General features: G+C 54.5%; 1 protein-coding gene across 1 annotated transcript; it reads left to right on the top strand.

The window, feature by feature from the left end:
• Window positions 1-8,315: 8,315 nt before the first annotated feature.
• Window positions 8,316-12,418, top strand: ADRA2A (adrenoceptor alpha 2A). Its single transcript, XM_056352821.1, has one exon. It carries the CDS (start codon window positions 9,151-9,153, stop codon window positions 10,483-10,485), a length of 1,335 nt encoding a protein of 444 aa, XP_056208796.1. The 5' UTR covers window positions 8,316-9,150; the 3' UTR covers window positions 10,486-12,418.
• The last annotated feature ends 1,590 nt before the right edge of the window (window positions 12,419-14,008 follow it).

Below are 14,008 nucleotides of genomic sequence, written 5' to 3'. Positions count from 1 at the left end.
AGCAGAATTGTACATGAAGTAGGAGAGATTTCTCCTTTCCCTCCCCACAGCTGGATGCTCTCGGAGTGGCAGTGGGTGTTAAGGACATCATGCCTTGTGAGGGTGGGGGTGGCATCCTGTGCTGATGAGAGCACTGACCTGCCATGTCCTTTGCTGGAGTGCAAAAACAAAACTGTGGCAGGAGAATTTGCTGCTGTTGCTCTGTGCAGGGTTGAAAATGACTTCTCAGGAAGAAAAAGGAAGAGTTTTCTTTGTGGCAGCAGAGATTAATGCTTGTTGGTATATGCTTAGTTTTCTGTGACATTTCAGGGAAAGGCATGGATTATTTTGCTCTTGAATTTTGTATGGCAAGAATTTCCCTTGCTACTTAGGATGGTGCCAGGGAAAGGGAAAATCTAAATCAGAAAAGCACAAGTGGAGATGTATTACAGCTCTTCTCTCAGCATCTAGTGTATCAGCCTGCCGTCTCTCCAGTGCTTTGTCCTGATTCCACATTAGCACCCTTGGTATAGTATTCCCAGGTAGGATAAATGTTACCTGGGGAGAGAGCTATTTTGTATTGGTGGAAAGCAACTGATGGTGCTGAATAAGCATATAAATCAAAAGCTGGTATTTAAACTTAATTTGAGCCTCTCAGGGAAAAACCCCACCATGTTGTACCTTGCAATCTGCATAGGGATAATTGTATTGTAGGCAACGAGGGAATGAGCACAGTAACGATGATGGATTTCCTCTGTGGCACATTACATGCAGGATCTGCAAACCACCACGAGGATGGAAACCCTGGCTCTGGAGAGAAGAACCCTTCCTCCTGTGCCCACCAGATGATGAACATTTGCTTTCCACTAGCCTGGCTCTCGTCATGCAGGCTGGGAAGGTGTTGGACCATCTGCTGGCCGGAACGTGGGGCAGCCCCTGGTCCTGGCACGACGGCTGCACCCCCTCGGCCAGCTCTCCTCCCCGCGAAGCCCTCTGCAGAGGCAGGTCCCTGCTCCTTCCCTCCCTCCCACGGAGCGGGTTCACCTGCAGACGTTTCTGCCATGCCCAAGTGGATGGATTGTGGCCGGGGTGTGGGAAGGGGCCCTGGCCTTGGGGGAATCTCCCCTTCTGCGTGGCCTGATGGCAAAGGGGCAGCACAGGGAGAAAGCGTCTCTAGAGAGCTGATGAAGGCAAGCTCTCCTGAGCACCCCAGGTGCTCGTAACACCTGGCTGAGGGCATGGTAAAGGTGTTTCCTTGAAAGTATTTTTGTGTCCCTTTCCAGCACCCTTCTTCCTCCACCCGCTGCCGCCCTGGCTAACAGTTCAGCTGAGGCAGGGAAGGAGAAGCCTGAAGGCAGGAGGACTCTGATCAGCCTGACATCTTTTCCTGGGGGCTCGGCTCAGCTCAGCCCGAGCCCTTAGCCAAGCTGGGTTTAAGTGCCAGGAGACCTGGTTTGCCCTACCCCGTCCTGCTCTTCTGCAGGCATTTGCTTATCATCCCCCTGGGAGCTGGGGCTTCCCCAGAGGGAGCCGGGCGGCTTTGGGGACAGGCTGGGGGCAGGAGGGCAGGAGGTGGCTGCTGGTGTCTGGGGGAGAAGTTACAGGAGCTGTGGGGCTACAGCTGGGTTTGGGGGACAGTAGGGACATGGCAGGAGGGGGGGACGGGGGGAGAGGGTCCTGTGGTGGGAGTCAGCCTGTGCAGAGGAGTCTTTATACAGGGCTGTGATTTAGGACTGGGAGACTTGCAGGGCTCTGGATGCTGCCCGGTGTCCTCCACATCCCTAACCGCAGGAATAACTAGGAGAAGCTGGTGCAGAGAGAGGTCTCCTTCCAGAGCCAGCTGCAGCTCCTGGATGGCTTGTCGGTGTTATTTGCTTTTGCCACTAGATGGTGAAATAAGTAATAAGGGAAAACACAAAGTCTTGCTGCGTTCCCCAGTGGCCTTCCTCCCTGTGAAACCACGCTGACGTGCTCTGCTTTCTGGGAACCTGGCAATTTCAGGCAGTTATCCACTGGACCTTTTATATGGCTGAGCCTTTGAGAACTGCTGCTGCTGCCATCCCAGCTCTTTGATCTTTTTAACTCCGGTGCTGCCACCCTGGGTTCACATAGACGCAGCAGCCTGGGTTAAAGGCAGATCGCAAACATGTCTGGTGCGAGTGTGTGTGGAAAGCTGTCTCCTGCTGTAGCTACTTGCTGGGTTTGGTTTTTGAAGGGGGCGTATGATCTGCTTCCACCTTTCCCATGATATTCTGAACCTGCTGTGAGACCCACACCTTGCCAGGTGGGAGCTGCAGCCTTCAGTCCCTGCTTGGCTGCTCCCTGCTGTACTCTCTCTTTTCAGAGCCGTGTGCTTTGCTGGAAGCTTTGCTCTGGCCGTGCCAAAGGAGCTTGCTGGGGATGTGCAACAAGCTGGAGAGTTACGGCTCACATGGGTGCTCCTGCCTTCTCAAGAGGGATTGAACGAATATTGCTGACTGCAGCCCCTGGCCCAGAGGTAGCATCACTGTGCCAGTCTCAGACGGAGATGGTGGAGAACTGGGAGGGAAGGGGCAGACACAGGCGCTCGGGCCCTAGGGAGTGGAACTTGAACAAACGAGTTACTCCTGAGCTCAGTAATTGAATGTTAACCTCTCCCAGCTGGGAAATTAAATGCTTTAAAGTGAGGCAGCCTCAATTTTGCCTTAAACACAGGCCAGCTCTGCCGATGAAAGGTAACTTGTTGAGTTGTGGAAACTTGATTGGTTTCATTTAGGGAAGGTTTTAAGGAAAGTTAGTGGTGCCCAGATTTTCTCCTCTCTGAACGCATGCCCAGGACTACTTGCTTTTCCTCTGAAAAGCTGGTTAGAAAACCCCTTCTGGCCACTTCTGTGCTGCTGCTGCTTGCAGTGCAGGCTTGGCAGCCGCTCCTCTGTGGCTGGCCGGGAGCAGGGCGATGCTCCGGGCTCCGCTATGGCTCCCCGGGGCGTTGCTGCAGCGGGGGGGGGGGGGGGGGGGGGGCAGCTGCCTTTGTGCTGGAGCAGATCGGGGAGCGCCCACAGCAGGGGCTGTGCGTGGGCAGCCTCCGGGAGGCAGAGTGCCGTAGGGTGGGGAGTATCGCCTTCCCGTCCTCTGGCCAGGCCTGGAGGGACTTGGCTGTGTTTTGGCTATAGGTCCCATAGGTATGGAAATGCCCATCGTACCCTGGCAAAGGGATTTATGGGAGGCAGTGAGTCAGTCCCCTGAGCGGTATGGATCTGTAATATATCAGGAAAGGTCTGTAGGCTGTTTGACTTGGGTTTTTTTATTATGTTCCTGCCATTATTGGCTAATTTCAGTGGGATCCATCATGTGAGCTGGCAGGGTGGGTTTGGAGCCTGAGGAGGGGGGAACGGAGCTGCTCCCAGTGCTGAGGGATGGCCCCGCAGGTGGGTGTTCAGTTCTGGCCATGTTGCAGGATGCAGTGAGGAGGGAGGATTCCCAGGCAGAGAACTGGATAAAGAAAATAGGGCTGCATAAACCCACACTCGCCTGTGCTCGGCACAGAGAAGCACATGCGTGTATGTACTCACGGGTGCTACAGAGAGAAAATGCACATTTCTCTCTCCCCTTCTCCCCTAGGCACGAAGTGCCAGAGGGCCACAAGGCCAGTGATACACAGACAGCCGGGGAGGTTTCTTGTGCATTGCTCCTCCTGCAGCGTCAAAACGAGCCTTTAATGTTGCAGAGGCCAGTGTGACACCAGGCAGAAGCAAAAGAGGGAAGATGATGAATAAACAAACCAGAGGCTCGCACAAGTGCAGTCCCCATGTCCCAGCCTCACCCCCGACTCTGCCACGCTGTAATCTGTAGTGCGGAAATGTTTTTCTTGGCTGTTGGTTTAGGGCTGTGCAATCAAACCTGGTAGTTAAAATCCTGCCAAACAGGGCAGGCAACCCAAACAGCAGCTAATGAGGAAAGGCAGGCAGAGCTTGCAAGCTGTTTGCAAAAAAACAAACCAGCGGAGCAGGTGGTCACATAGGATCCATTTTGTGCTGGTTTGAGCCAGCTCTCTGCAGATTGGGGTAGTGAAGAACTGCCGCTGTAGGTAATATTCAGCGTGCCTCCTTTCCTTCCCCTCTGAACATCTGATACCATGGCAGCATCCCTGCTCACAAGGGGATTAGGTGCTAGCACAGACTGCTGTCGCAGCTATCTGTTTCCTACTGGTTTATTCAAATAACTCGGAAAAGTACATCCAGCAGCTGAGTCCGGACAAACTGTTGAAAAACATGGCTCTGCAGAAGCCATTGCTGTGAGATCTATGAAAAGAGCAAAACTCAAACTTGCATGTGTGACGGCGGATGGGGAAAAAGGAAGGGCTGTGGTTTTGAATGTGTGTGGAGGAGGAGAAGTGCCTGGTGTCCCAAAGCAGCTGGAGGGTTGGCCAGACCAGCCACACTTCTGATTATTTAAAAAATACTAATATTTTTTAAAATAAAAGGAAAATATCAATCACAACATTTGAAACGCCTCCACAGAAATGGATGGTGTGCTCGCTGTATTGCTTTGTATCCCTTTGCAGTGGTACCATCAAATAACCAGCAATACCAGGTTTGCCGGCAGAAGGTCTGTGCTTCTTCCCCGCTTAGTTCCTACGGTGTTTTTCCTCCTGGGGTTAATACAGTAAAGGGGAAAAGCTTTTTTTGGGTGGCTTGGGTGCATCTCCACCAGCTTGCTTAGGCCTGGAGGAAAACTGGCCAACCAGCAGCTGCTGTGAAAGGCTATTCAGTCACTAGTCCACAGCGTGTCATAAGCCATGGGATTTCAGTGTGTTACCCGCAAGGGAGCCCAGTTACTAAAGCAAATCTTCCTGAAAGACGCCCTGCTTTGGTTTATACAAATACACTTCGTAGCATGGTCAAAATCCACAGCTACAAGGGTGTTCTGCCACGGATATGCAAATATTGAGATCAGGGCAAGCCACAGATCATCTAATACAAAGCAAACCGGCTGCCACCTACCTGCAGTCACAGAGCACCCTCTGCTCCAGACCAAGGCGCTCCCCTCTTTGGTGGCTTGTGTCAGGCCAGCACGGAGCTACTCTTGAAAGCTGCTGCTGTGAAATAATTCCTGCACCTTGTTTTAGTGGCTGCCCCTTCTGTGTGGCTCCCCCCAGGAGTCCGGGCTACCATGCCTTGAGCTAGCTTTGGGTTTGGCCAGCTTCCGTAAGCCTGAACCAAACTGCCCACAAAGCAGGTCTCGGTCCTTCAGCAGCTCTTGTTACTTTTTTCCCTGCCAGAATCACTTCTTCTGGAAACAGAGAATTCCTGGGGCTGCTCGTTCAAAACACACTTTGCAGCCTTATTACCATAGCAATTCTTTCCAGAGACTGTCTTCCTGTATGTGATTTGCTTCGTGCTGTGAGCAGCTCCAAGACCCCATGAACTCTTCTCAGCTCCTTCTCCCCGAGGGGCAGCAGGGGAGGAGGGTGGTTCTGGCTCCCCCTACGCCGCTGGAAGCGATGCTGGAGCTGACGGGCAGAAGGGATGTATGAACATGAAAGCAGCATACCTAATTAATGACCTGAAACCAACCATAAAGGTCAGCTTGTTTGCAAGGGACACACTAGAGGTACATGTGCCGAACGTGAACTTCACCACCATGCTTGGGAAAGGGCATTGCCGCCTGCCTGGGATGGCACCTGGCGGTGGGGGAGCTGTCAGAGGAGGATCAATAGCCTTCAGCCTCGCTCATTAGCGTGCACCCAGGCTGTCCCCCCTCGCTTGGTGAGCCCGACTCCTTGCAGGGCTCTGCAGAGAAACCAGGCTGCTTCCTGGGGAAAGGGCAGGCTCCTGCCGCTCTGCCGTGTGCGATGCTGCCGGAGAACCAGCCGCTTTCTGAGCGTTCTCATCGGGCACTTGTTGACTGAGTTCAAACTGCAGAGTCCTAATAACTCATATCAATGCCGTCAGCAGCACGCATGCAAAAACTGAGCATCAGGATGAAAATGCCAGGAGATTGATATAAATATTTTATTAACTAGCTGGGTTTTTCCCCCCCCCCCCCCCCGAAGCTTTTCTCTACTATCTTCCAGGGGCTACAAATTCAAGTTTCTTGCCTAATCTCAGGACTCTTGGGAGTTGAGGCTTATGACCATTCCAAATTGTCATCCAGCATGGTATAGACTCATAAGGATGGCTGTCCTATAGCCACGGGGTGTGCCATGGGTTGTCCTGTGAGATCTTAAGGGTCCTTGCCAGCCCTGGAAGTTTCTGACCACCTTTGCATCTCAAGAATTGGGCAGAGCTGTGAGATGACCTGCAGAGAAAATAAGGGGGAGACCTGATGTTACGAAGTCACTTTGCAGGCAGCGCCGAGTGCTTCTGGTGTCGATAAAATCACAGAGATGTGTCTGATGCAAGGAGAGTGCCTTTGATGAGGTAGGTTTTCTCCCTCTTTGAGGCGAATGTGATGCCATCCCAGCTGTTCCCTGCTTGCAGAGAGCTCTCTTTCCAGCAGTGTTTTTGAAACAACCCCTTTTCTTTGGGCTTTTAGCCTTGCGTGTTCCCTTTGCACTCTTTGTCCCAGCAAAGAGCCCTGATCAAAGCTCTGCTTTTTTGACATGGTGGCTCAAGAGTGATGTTGTTGGCTGGGTTTGGCTTCAGGTGGGTTGAGGCTGTCCAGCCACAAAAGGAGACAGAAAATCAAGGCAGCTGGTCATGTTTTGTTGAGACTGTTGAGCTGCTGAGAACATGGCTCAGCTTTGCAGAGAGTGTGGAGGCATGCAGGGTGTTTCCAGAAAGGCACCAGCCTGGGTCTGGAGCAAAGCATCTCAGACAGTCCATGGCAGCTTTGGTGCAGGTGCGCTGTTACAGCTGAGGTCAGACAGGTCAGAGAAGAGGTTGTCCATGTCAGGCAGGGCACAGCCTGCACCATCTCTCTCTCTGGGTCCTTCCATCCAAACAGTGACCCAGGAGGCCTCTGCCAGAGGCGATCTCGAGCCCCTGCAGATCCCCCATCTGAGGGAGAGGCAGACCGGCTGCTGGGCAGAGCTGTGCGTCCTGCTGCAGAGCGTGTAGGTCCCCTGCAACAAGCAGAAGGCAGGAGATGCTCACAGTGTCCAGCATCCCCACCTCCCGCCTGGCCTTGCTGTAGATTTAGGTGAGTTCCTTTATCCCTTGTATCTCCCCTTGCCCCTCGCAGTGAAGTTTGTGGTTGTACATCACATTTACTCTCAGATAGAGAGCTTTTGTGCATGCATGCCAGACATCTTGGGTTTGATTTACAGGTTTTACGTCACCCCGTTGCTGACTGCCCTTTTCCCAGGCAAGCTGGCACATGGGGTCCTGCGCTCCCTTGCTCAAACAGTGGGATTCCCCCCTTGATTTCCCTCGCTGGGCCCCATGCCAGCCCCAGAGGCTGTGCTCTCCCAGTCCCAGACCCCATCTCTCCCATTCCTGCTCCCTCATCTCCTGGGCGTCATCGCTCCTGGGCCTGGCTTATAACACGGCGTGTGGCATAGGGACAAAGATGACAGGGCTTCCTCCATCTCACAGAGGAAATATATTCATTGGCCTGAGCGTTCAGCACAGCGATTAATTGAGAGCTGCCTGAATCTGGAGCCACCAAGTAAGCATCATTAGAGCCATCTGAAAATGAGGGAGAAGGGACCGTGAGCGAGAGGATCAGGCCTGGAGTCCATGTGCGTGTGGGTGAGTGATCTGGGTGCTGACCGGGCTGCCGGGAGGGTCACCGTTCCTCTTTTGCTGTTAAAAAGGTCCCTCGTTGCTGTTGCAGTGTGCTGGGTGATGCCAGCCCCTGTGCTGCTGGGGGGGCACCTGGGGATGCTGCCCAGCGCCGGGCCACCCTGTGGGGCAGGGAGGGGGGGCAGCTGCCTGCCTGGGCCCGCGGCCCACCTCGGTCCTGCCTGTGGGGCCGGGGGAGCCGGCGGGGGGAGCTCGGAGGGGGCGCAAGGGCAGGTGTGCTGGGCCGGGCGCTGTGCCATGGGAGCCCTCCTGGGTGCCGCGGGGCGGGGGGCCCTGGCAGCCGGGGCTGAGCCGGCCTGGGGGGCGCTGCCTGGGCGCTGGCAGCGCGGGGGGGCTGCCCCCCTCCCCCCCGGGCGCCCTGCCGCCCCATCCATCCCTTTGCGAGGCCGCTCCGCCCCCGGCGCCCCTCGGCAGGAGCGTTGCCCTGCCTGCGGAGGGGGCTTCCCCGGGGGGCTGCCCGGCCCCGCGGCGGGGGGGGCGGGCGGCGGGTGCAGTGAGGCGCCGCGGCCAGCAGGTGCCACTGCCCCCCCGCGCTGCCCGGGCCGCCACGGCGGCAGCGCCCTGCCCGCGGGGCCCCGCCGCTGCCCGCCACGCCGTGTCCCCCCGCAGCGCCGGGAGCCCGGCCCGGCCCGGCCGCCCCGCGGGTGGCAGGCGGCACCGCCAGGGAAGCGCCGCCTTCGGGGCCGCCGGCCAGCGCGGTCGCACGACCGGCGCCCGGCCCGTCGGTGCCCCCCCGTACGGGCGGGACGGGGCGCAGCCTTCCCCCGGCCGCCTGCCTTCCCCCCGGCCGCAGCGCGGTGGGCGCCCGGGGCCCCGCGGGCTGCGCGGTGCTCGCTCCACCGCAACACGCACCACGGCCCCGCTGCCTCTGGCCCGGCTCCCCCCGGGGTGCGATCCTCCGGGCTGCGGGCGGGCTGGGGCCGCCCCCGCGGCGGGCTGGGCGCGGGGCCGGGCTGGGCGAGCCCGCGGGGCCGGGGATGAGGCCGGGGTGCGGGGGGTGCGGTGCGCGGGATGCGCAAAGCAGAGGCAGGGCTGAGCACAGAGCGTGTGCGTGTGCGCCGGGGCCAGGTGAGTCTGCGGGTGCGGGTGCGTGTGTGTGTGTGTGCGCGCACCGGGGGCAGCTCCCCACGTGGGGCTGACGCGGCAGCCCCGGCCTGATCCGGGGCTATAAAGCGGCTCGGCGGCGAGCGAGGCAGAGCAGCCGCCGGCGGCTGCAGCCCTGGCCCCGCTCCGCGCTCCGCACCGCTCCGCGCCCCGCCGAGCGGCTCCCGCGGGCAGCGCCCCGGCATGAGCGGCGGCAGCACACAGCGCCCCGGCGGCCGCGCAGCCCCGTCCTGGCCAGCGGCGCGGTAGGAGCGCGGAGCCGTGCGGAGCCCCGCGGCACCGGGCGCGGCGCGGGTGGGGCAGGGGGCGAAGGGCGGGGGTGTCCACGCCGCCGGGGTTGATGTTTAACCTGGAGCGCCCGTTCACGGAGAGGGGCCGCTTCTTCTCCTCCATGGAGTACCAGCGGCAGCTGGAGGAGGAGGAGGGCTACCCGCCTCCCGGCACCAACGGGACCCTCAACGACAGCGGGGCCGGGCCGGGCTGGGGCACGCCGTACCCTCTGCACACCACCGTCACCCTCATCAGCCTGGCCGGCTTGCTCATGCTGTTCACCGTCTTCGGCAACGTTCTGGTCATCATCGCTGTCTTCACCAGCAGGGCGCTCAAGGCCCCCCAGAACCTTTTCCTGGTCTCCTTAGCCTCGGCCGACATCCTGGTGGCCACGCTGGTCATTCCCTTCTCGCTGGCAAACGAGGTGATGGGGTACTGGTACTTTGGCAAAGTCTGGTGTGAGATCTACTTGGCCTTGGATGTGCTGTTCTGCACCTCCTCCATTGTGCACTTGTGTGCCATCAGCCTGGACCGCTACTGGTCCATCACGCAAGCCATCGAGTACAACCTCAAGCGTACCCCACGCCGCATCAAGTGCATCATCTTCATTGTCTGGGTCATCTCGGCCGTCATCTCCTTCCCGCCGCTCATCTCCATCGAGAAGAAGAGTGGGCAGCAGGCTGACCAGGGGGTGGCAGGGTGCAAGATCAACGATGAGAAGTGGTACATCATCTCTTCTAGCATCGGCTCCTTCTTTGCCCCCTGCCTCATCATGATCCTGGTCTACATGCGCATCTACCAGATAGCCAAGAGGCGAACCAGAGTACCACCGAACAAGCGGGCAGAGCGCCCTGAGAAGAGGCACAATGGCTTGACCGACAAGGAGGACCTGCCAGCCACGGCTCAGCTCAATGGGGAGAAGGCAGCAGGAGGTGGCGGTGAGCAGGAGGGAGAGGTCAATGGCATAGACATGGAGGAGACTTCTTCCTCTGAGCACCAGGAGAACAACCAGTGTAAGAAGTCAGAGAGACCGTCGAGGGGAAAGACCAAGACTAAGCTGAGCCAGATTAAGCCTGGGGACAGTTTGCCCCGGAAGGCAGAGGAGGAGAGGAACACCAAAGGGTCCCGGTGGAGGGGCAGGCAGAACCGGGAGAAGCGCTTCACCTTTGTGCTGGCAGTGGTGATTGGGGTCTTTGTCATCTGCTGGTTCCCCTTCTTCTTCACCTACACGCTGATGGCCGTCTGCAAGAGCTGTTCTGTGCCCGACACCCTCTTCAAGTTCTTCTTCTGGTTCGGTTACTGCAATAGCTCCTTGAACCCTGTCATCTATACCATTTTCAACCATGACTTCAGACGGGCCTTCAAAAGGATCCTCTGTAGGATAGAGAGAAAAAGGATTGTTTGAAGGACTCTTTGCTATAGGCAGGACTAATTCAAGACTGTGTAGGAGAGTAAAGGCATGGCTGTCTTGGGCTGTGCTTGCAGGGGATGGTTTCCTTCAGCTTGTGAGCAGGAAGCCTTTAAAACCCGAGATGAACCTATGGAAACGCCGGGCAGCAGCAGTGAGGAGTAGCAGGCAAGTGGAAGTCCGAGCCGTGGCATTTGGCTTTCCAGGGGAGGATGGCCTTTGACTTGCTTGGTTTATTTTGTTAGTTTTGTTTTTTTTTTTTTTAATCTTCTTTTGCTGGAATCTCTCAGCGGATGTTTTCACGACTGCTCAGTTTGACTCTTTAAAGATAAGCAACGTGCAGCTCCACAAGATGAACAGCAAAGAGGGAGTATGCCACCCCAGAGGCGCTGGCTTTTTTATTTTGCTGTATCTTTTTCTTTTCCTGTTGTATATGTAATTGATTTTAACCCCCTTGTAAAATACAGTATTGTATCCCTGAATTTGAATGTCTTAATTTTTGTTAGGTAAGCAGCTTTGAAACTGTGAATGCTTTAATTATCTTTGACACATCAAAAGTCTCCCTCTTCTCACCCCCCGAAACCCCCTCACTCAAAACTGCTGAACAACTAGAGCCATTCCCCCTACCTGATAGTTTGATAATATTATAAAAATTTCCAATGACCTGTCATTTTTTTTTTTTTTGGGCTATACAGTTTAGGATCACAGACTCACCAGACTGGCTATTTTTGTTACTTTTTATATCGTACTTGATCCTGTTTAATTTCTGTGCTGCCTGTGATATACTACAGCTGAGATGGTAACTGTCCTCTCGCTGCTTATTAAAGGAGACCCTAACAGAGTGGTGGCTTTGCTGTGCAGGCAGGGACGTCATGGGCGATGGAGTGACAAGCTATTTCTCGTGTAACATGAGGCTTGGGACCTGGCCAAGCTCCCCACGAGTTAATCTCGGTTGGTATTATACCATACTGCAGCACCCAAATGTGTTCAATGCTAACTTGCTTCCCCCGCCTCCAACTGTAAATAGATAACACTGCAAAGCGAATAGCAGGGCTCTGTATATCACGTTATCGCATTTGTATCGATTGGTGATGGTTTAACTCCTGCAGGATTTCCTGCAGAAGAGGAGGGGGTTTGTGTGCAGGGGCTGTTCCGTCTTTCTGAATTAAGGGAGAAGAGTTTAGTTTTTAATCTGCCAGCCTCATCTTTCCTAGGAAATACAAAAGCATCCCTCTTTCAGTCTTATAGAGGGCAGAACTCCAAAATGAGAAACTTAACTGACAGTTTCTCCAGTATTTTAGAGTGTAATTAATTTTTTTTTTGTAAGAAATTTGTAAATATTGTGAAATTGGAGCAGGAGAGAGAGTTAATACTGCTTTTACACTCCTTTCCTGAAATGTCTTTCAGCTAAAAAATAAAAATAAAAATACAAAACCCAGAACAAATCTAACATCCTTGTGCCATGAAGAAATTTCTGGAGAACATTAAAAGGAAAAATTTTTGATTCATCACAGTAAATGAATCTGCAAGCCTTTTAATGTTATGAAAACAGCTTTATCAAATCAAGCCAGAGATTGTTTGGAGAAAGCGAAACTTGTATAAGTCTCATGTGTAAGACGAATTTGCCTTCTCTGGAGTCGTATGGTGCACAGGAAGAGACTTAAAAAAATATCTTTTTACTTTTGGGAAGTGTTTTGTTGATTTTGCTCTCACTTTTGACTTTGTAATTAACTCTAAGTGTCTCCAGATGCATCTTGGGACCTGGAGAGCAATGTTTACATTCACTTGCATTTTCAGAATTGAATCCTCAAGAGGTGAGGAAAGCAAATAAACTGTGCTTTAATGTAAAAAAACCAAAACAACCAACAAACCCACAAGCAGAAGTTGCTATAATGGATGATTATTTTTATTAAATAAAAGAGTGTTTACAGATCAAGTGTGAAAACCCTCTGAATAATCCGTTAGTTGTCTTATTGTGGTTTTTTTTCCAGCTGTTCACCGACCCTCTGGCAGCTTTGGTCTTGACGTTTTTTAAAGAACACATTGGGAAAAGCACTCGTGTTTTCTGAAAGGCTTTGTTGCCCCAGGTAGGGAGCAATGGTTTGGTTCATTGTGCAGCAGCATAATAACAAATGAGTCCTTGAGATTTCTTGGGGTTCCCCGTCCCCCCTCCCTTTCATGCCACAGTAAGAGCATTCCTGGGTTTCTTAAAGGAAGGAGCTTAGGGTTTCAGGGTGTGATTTGCTCCCTGGAAATGCAGCCTGGCACTATTGCTGGGGACGTCTGGCTGGTGCAGCATTTACAGCTGTTGAGTTGAGAAGGTTTTTAATAATTAGGTTGCAAATGAGATTAGAAATGATTAGGCTGGAAGGCAACATTTCTTAATATATGCAGGAGTGTCCATCTGAGTGGGGTTTTGTTTCCAGCCCGAGAGCCAGCTGTGGGCTTGCTTGTCCTTGCACCAGTGCTGCCGAGACCCTCACTGCAGGACGGTGACGGGGGAACATTCTCCCACCAAACAGAGCGCTGCTTCTGTGTGGCTGCCTGCCTCCCTGAGAATGCCAGGGTCTCCTTGGTGTTGGCTTCAGCTGGGCTCCTTCTTTGCCATGAGTGCCAGGAGCTCCAAAGGCAGGGGGGGTCACAAGGCACTGATCCTGCAGGTGCTTTAGTGTGTGCTTGGTTTTGCCTGGGAGCACATATGACTGTTCGGGAGCTCTGGCTCCTGCCCTTCCCACTATTGGGGTGCCTGGAGTCACTGCTTCTTGTTTGCTGAGAAAATAAGTGACCAGAGCCCAGTGCTGGAGCTGCTGGTCTCACAGCCCCACTCTGCCAGCGCCACCAAGGTTGCAGCTGGACATGCTCGGGGGGGTGGCGAGCAGCATTGCTTCTGGGTGTAGGGCACCTGGTGATGACCCAGAGAAGAGCATCTTGGTCACCTCATGGTGGCCTTTGCAGGCCAGGAGAACTTGATCCAGGCAGTGTCCTGCTGTCCATCCTCTGGTTGCAGCTGGTCCTGTTGGCCTTGGAGTGTTACACAAAGCAGATCCCATGGGAGATGTATGGGACAGTGCCTGGGACAGGAGGTAATCCAGCAGCCATTTGTTACGCTTGCCCCATCCCTCTGGCTGTCTGATGTCCTTGGGGCCAAATCTCTAGTACAGACAGTAGAGTGTTTTGATGGGTTTGGGGCTGGGGGACTGGGGCTTTGCTGGGCTTTCAGTTGGTGAAGCTTTGCACAGCTGAAATGGCTGATTGCTCCTGATTTTCCATCAAAAGTAAAAGTAGGGTACAAAAAATTTAAATTATGCCACCAGGTTTGTGTCCCTCCCAAAACTTCATGCCCTCGTGGTCCAGCCCAGTCAGACAAATACTCAAGGGACTGTTTTACATGGGGGAGTGACTCCCTGCATCCGACACTGCAGAGCTGCCTGCCCGTCCTTGGGGCCGGTGTCTGAACTTCCACCATCCTGCTGCCTTTGCCACCTTCTTATTCAGGCTTTTATATTTTCCTAGAGCTGTT

Source organism: Falco biarmicus, chromosome 9 (genome assembly GCF_023638135.1).
Source record: "Falco biarmicus isolate bFalBia1 chromosome 9, bFalBia1.pri, whole genome shotgun sequence".
Lineage (NCBI taxonomy): Eukaryota > Metazoa > Chordata > Aves > Falconiformes > Falconidae > Falco > Falco biarmicus.
This window is presented reverse-complemented; position numbering and strand designations above follow the sequence as displayed.

Excerpts from the sequence above, each read along its gene's own strand:
- ADRA2A (XM_056352821.1), top strand. The coding sequence starts at position 9,151 with ATGTTTAACCTGGAGCGCCCGTTCACGGAGAGGGGCCGCTTCTTCTCC.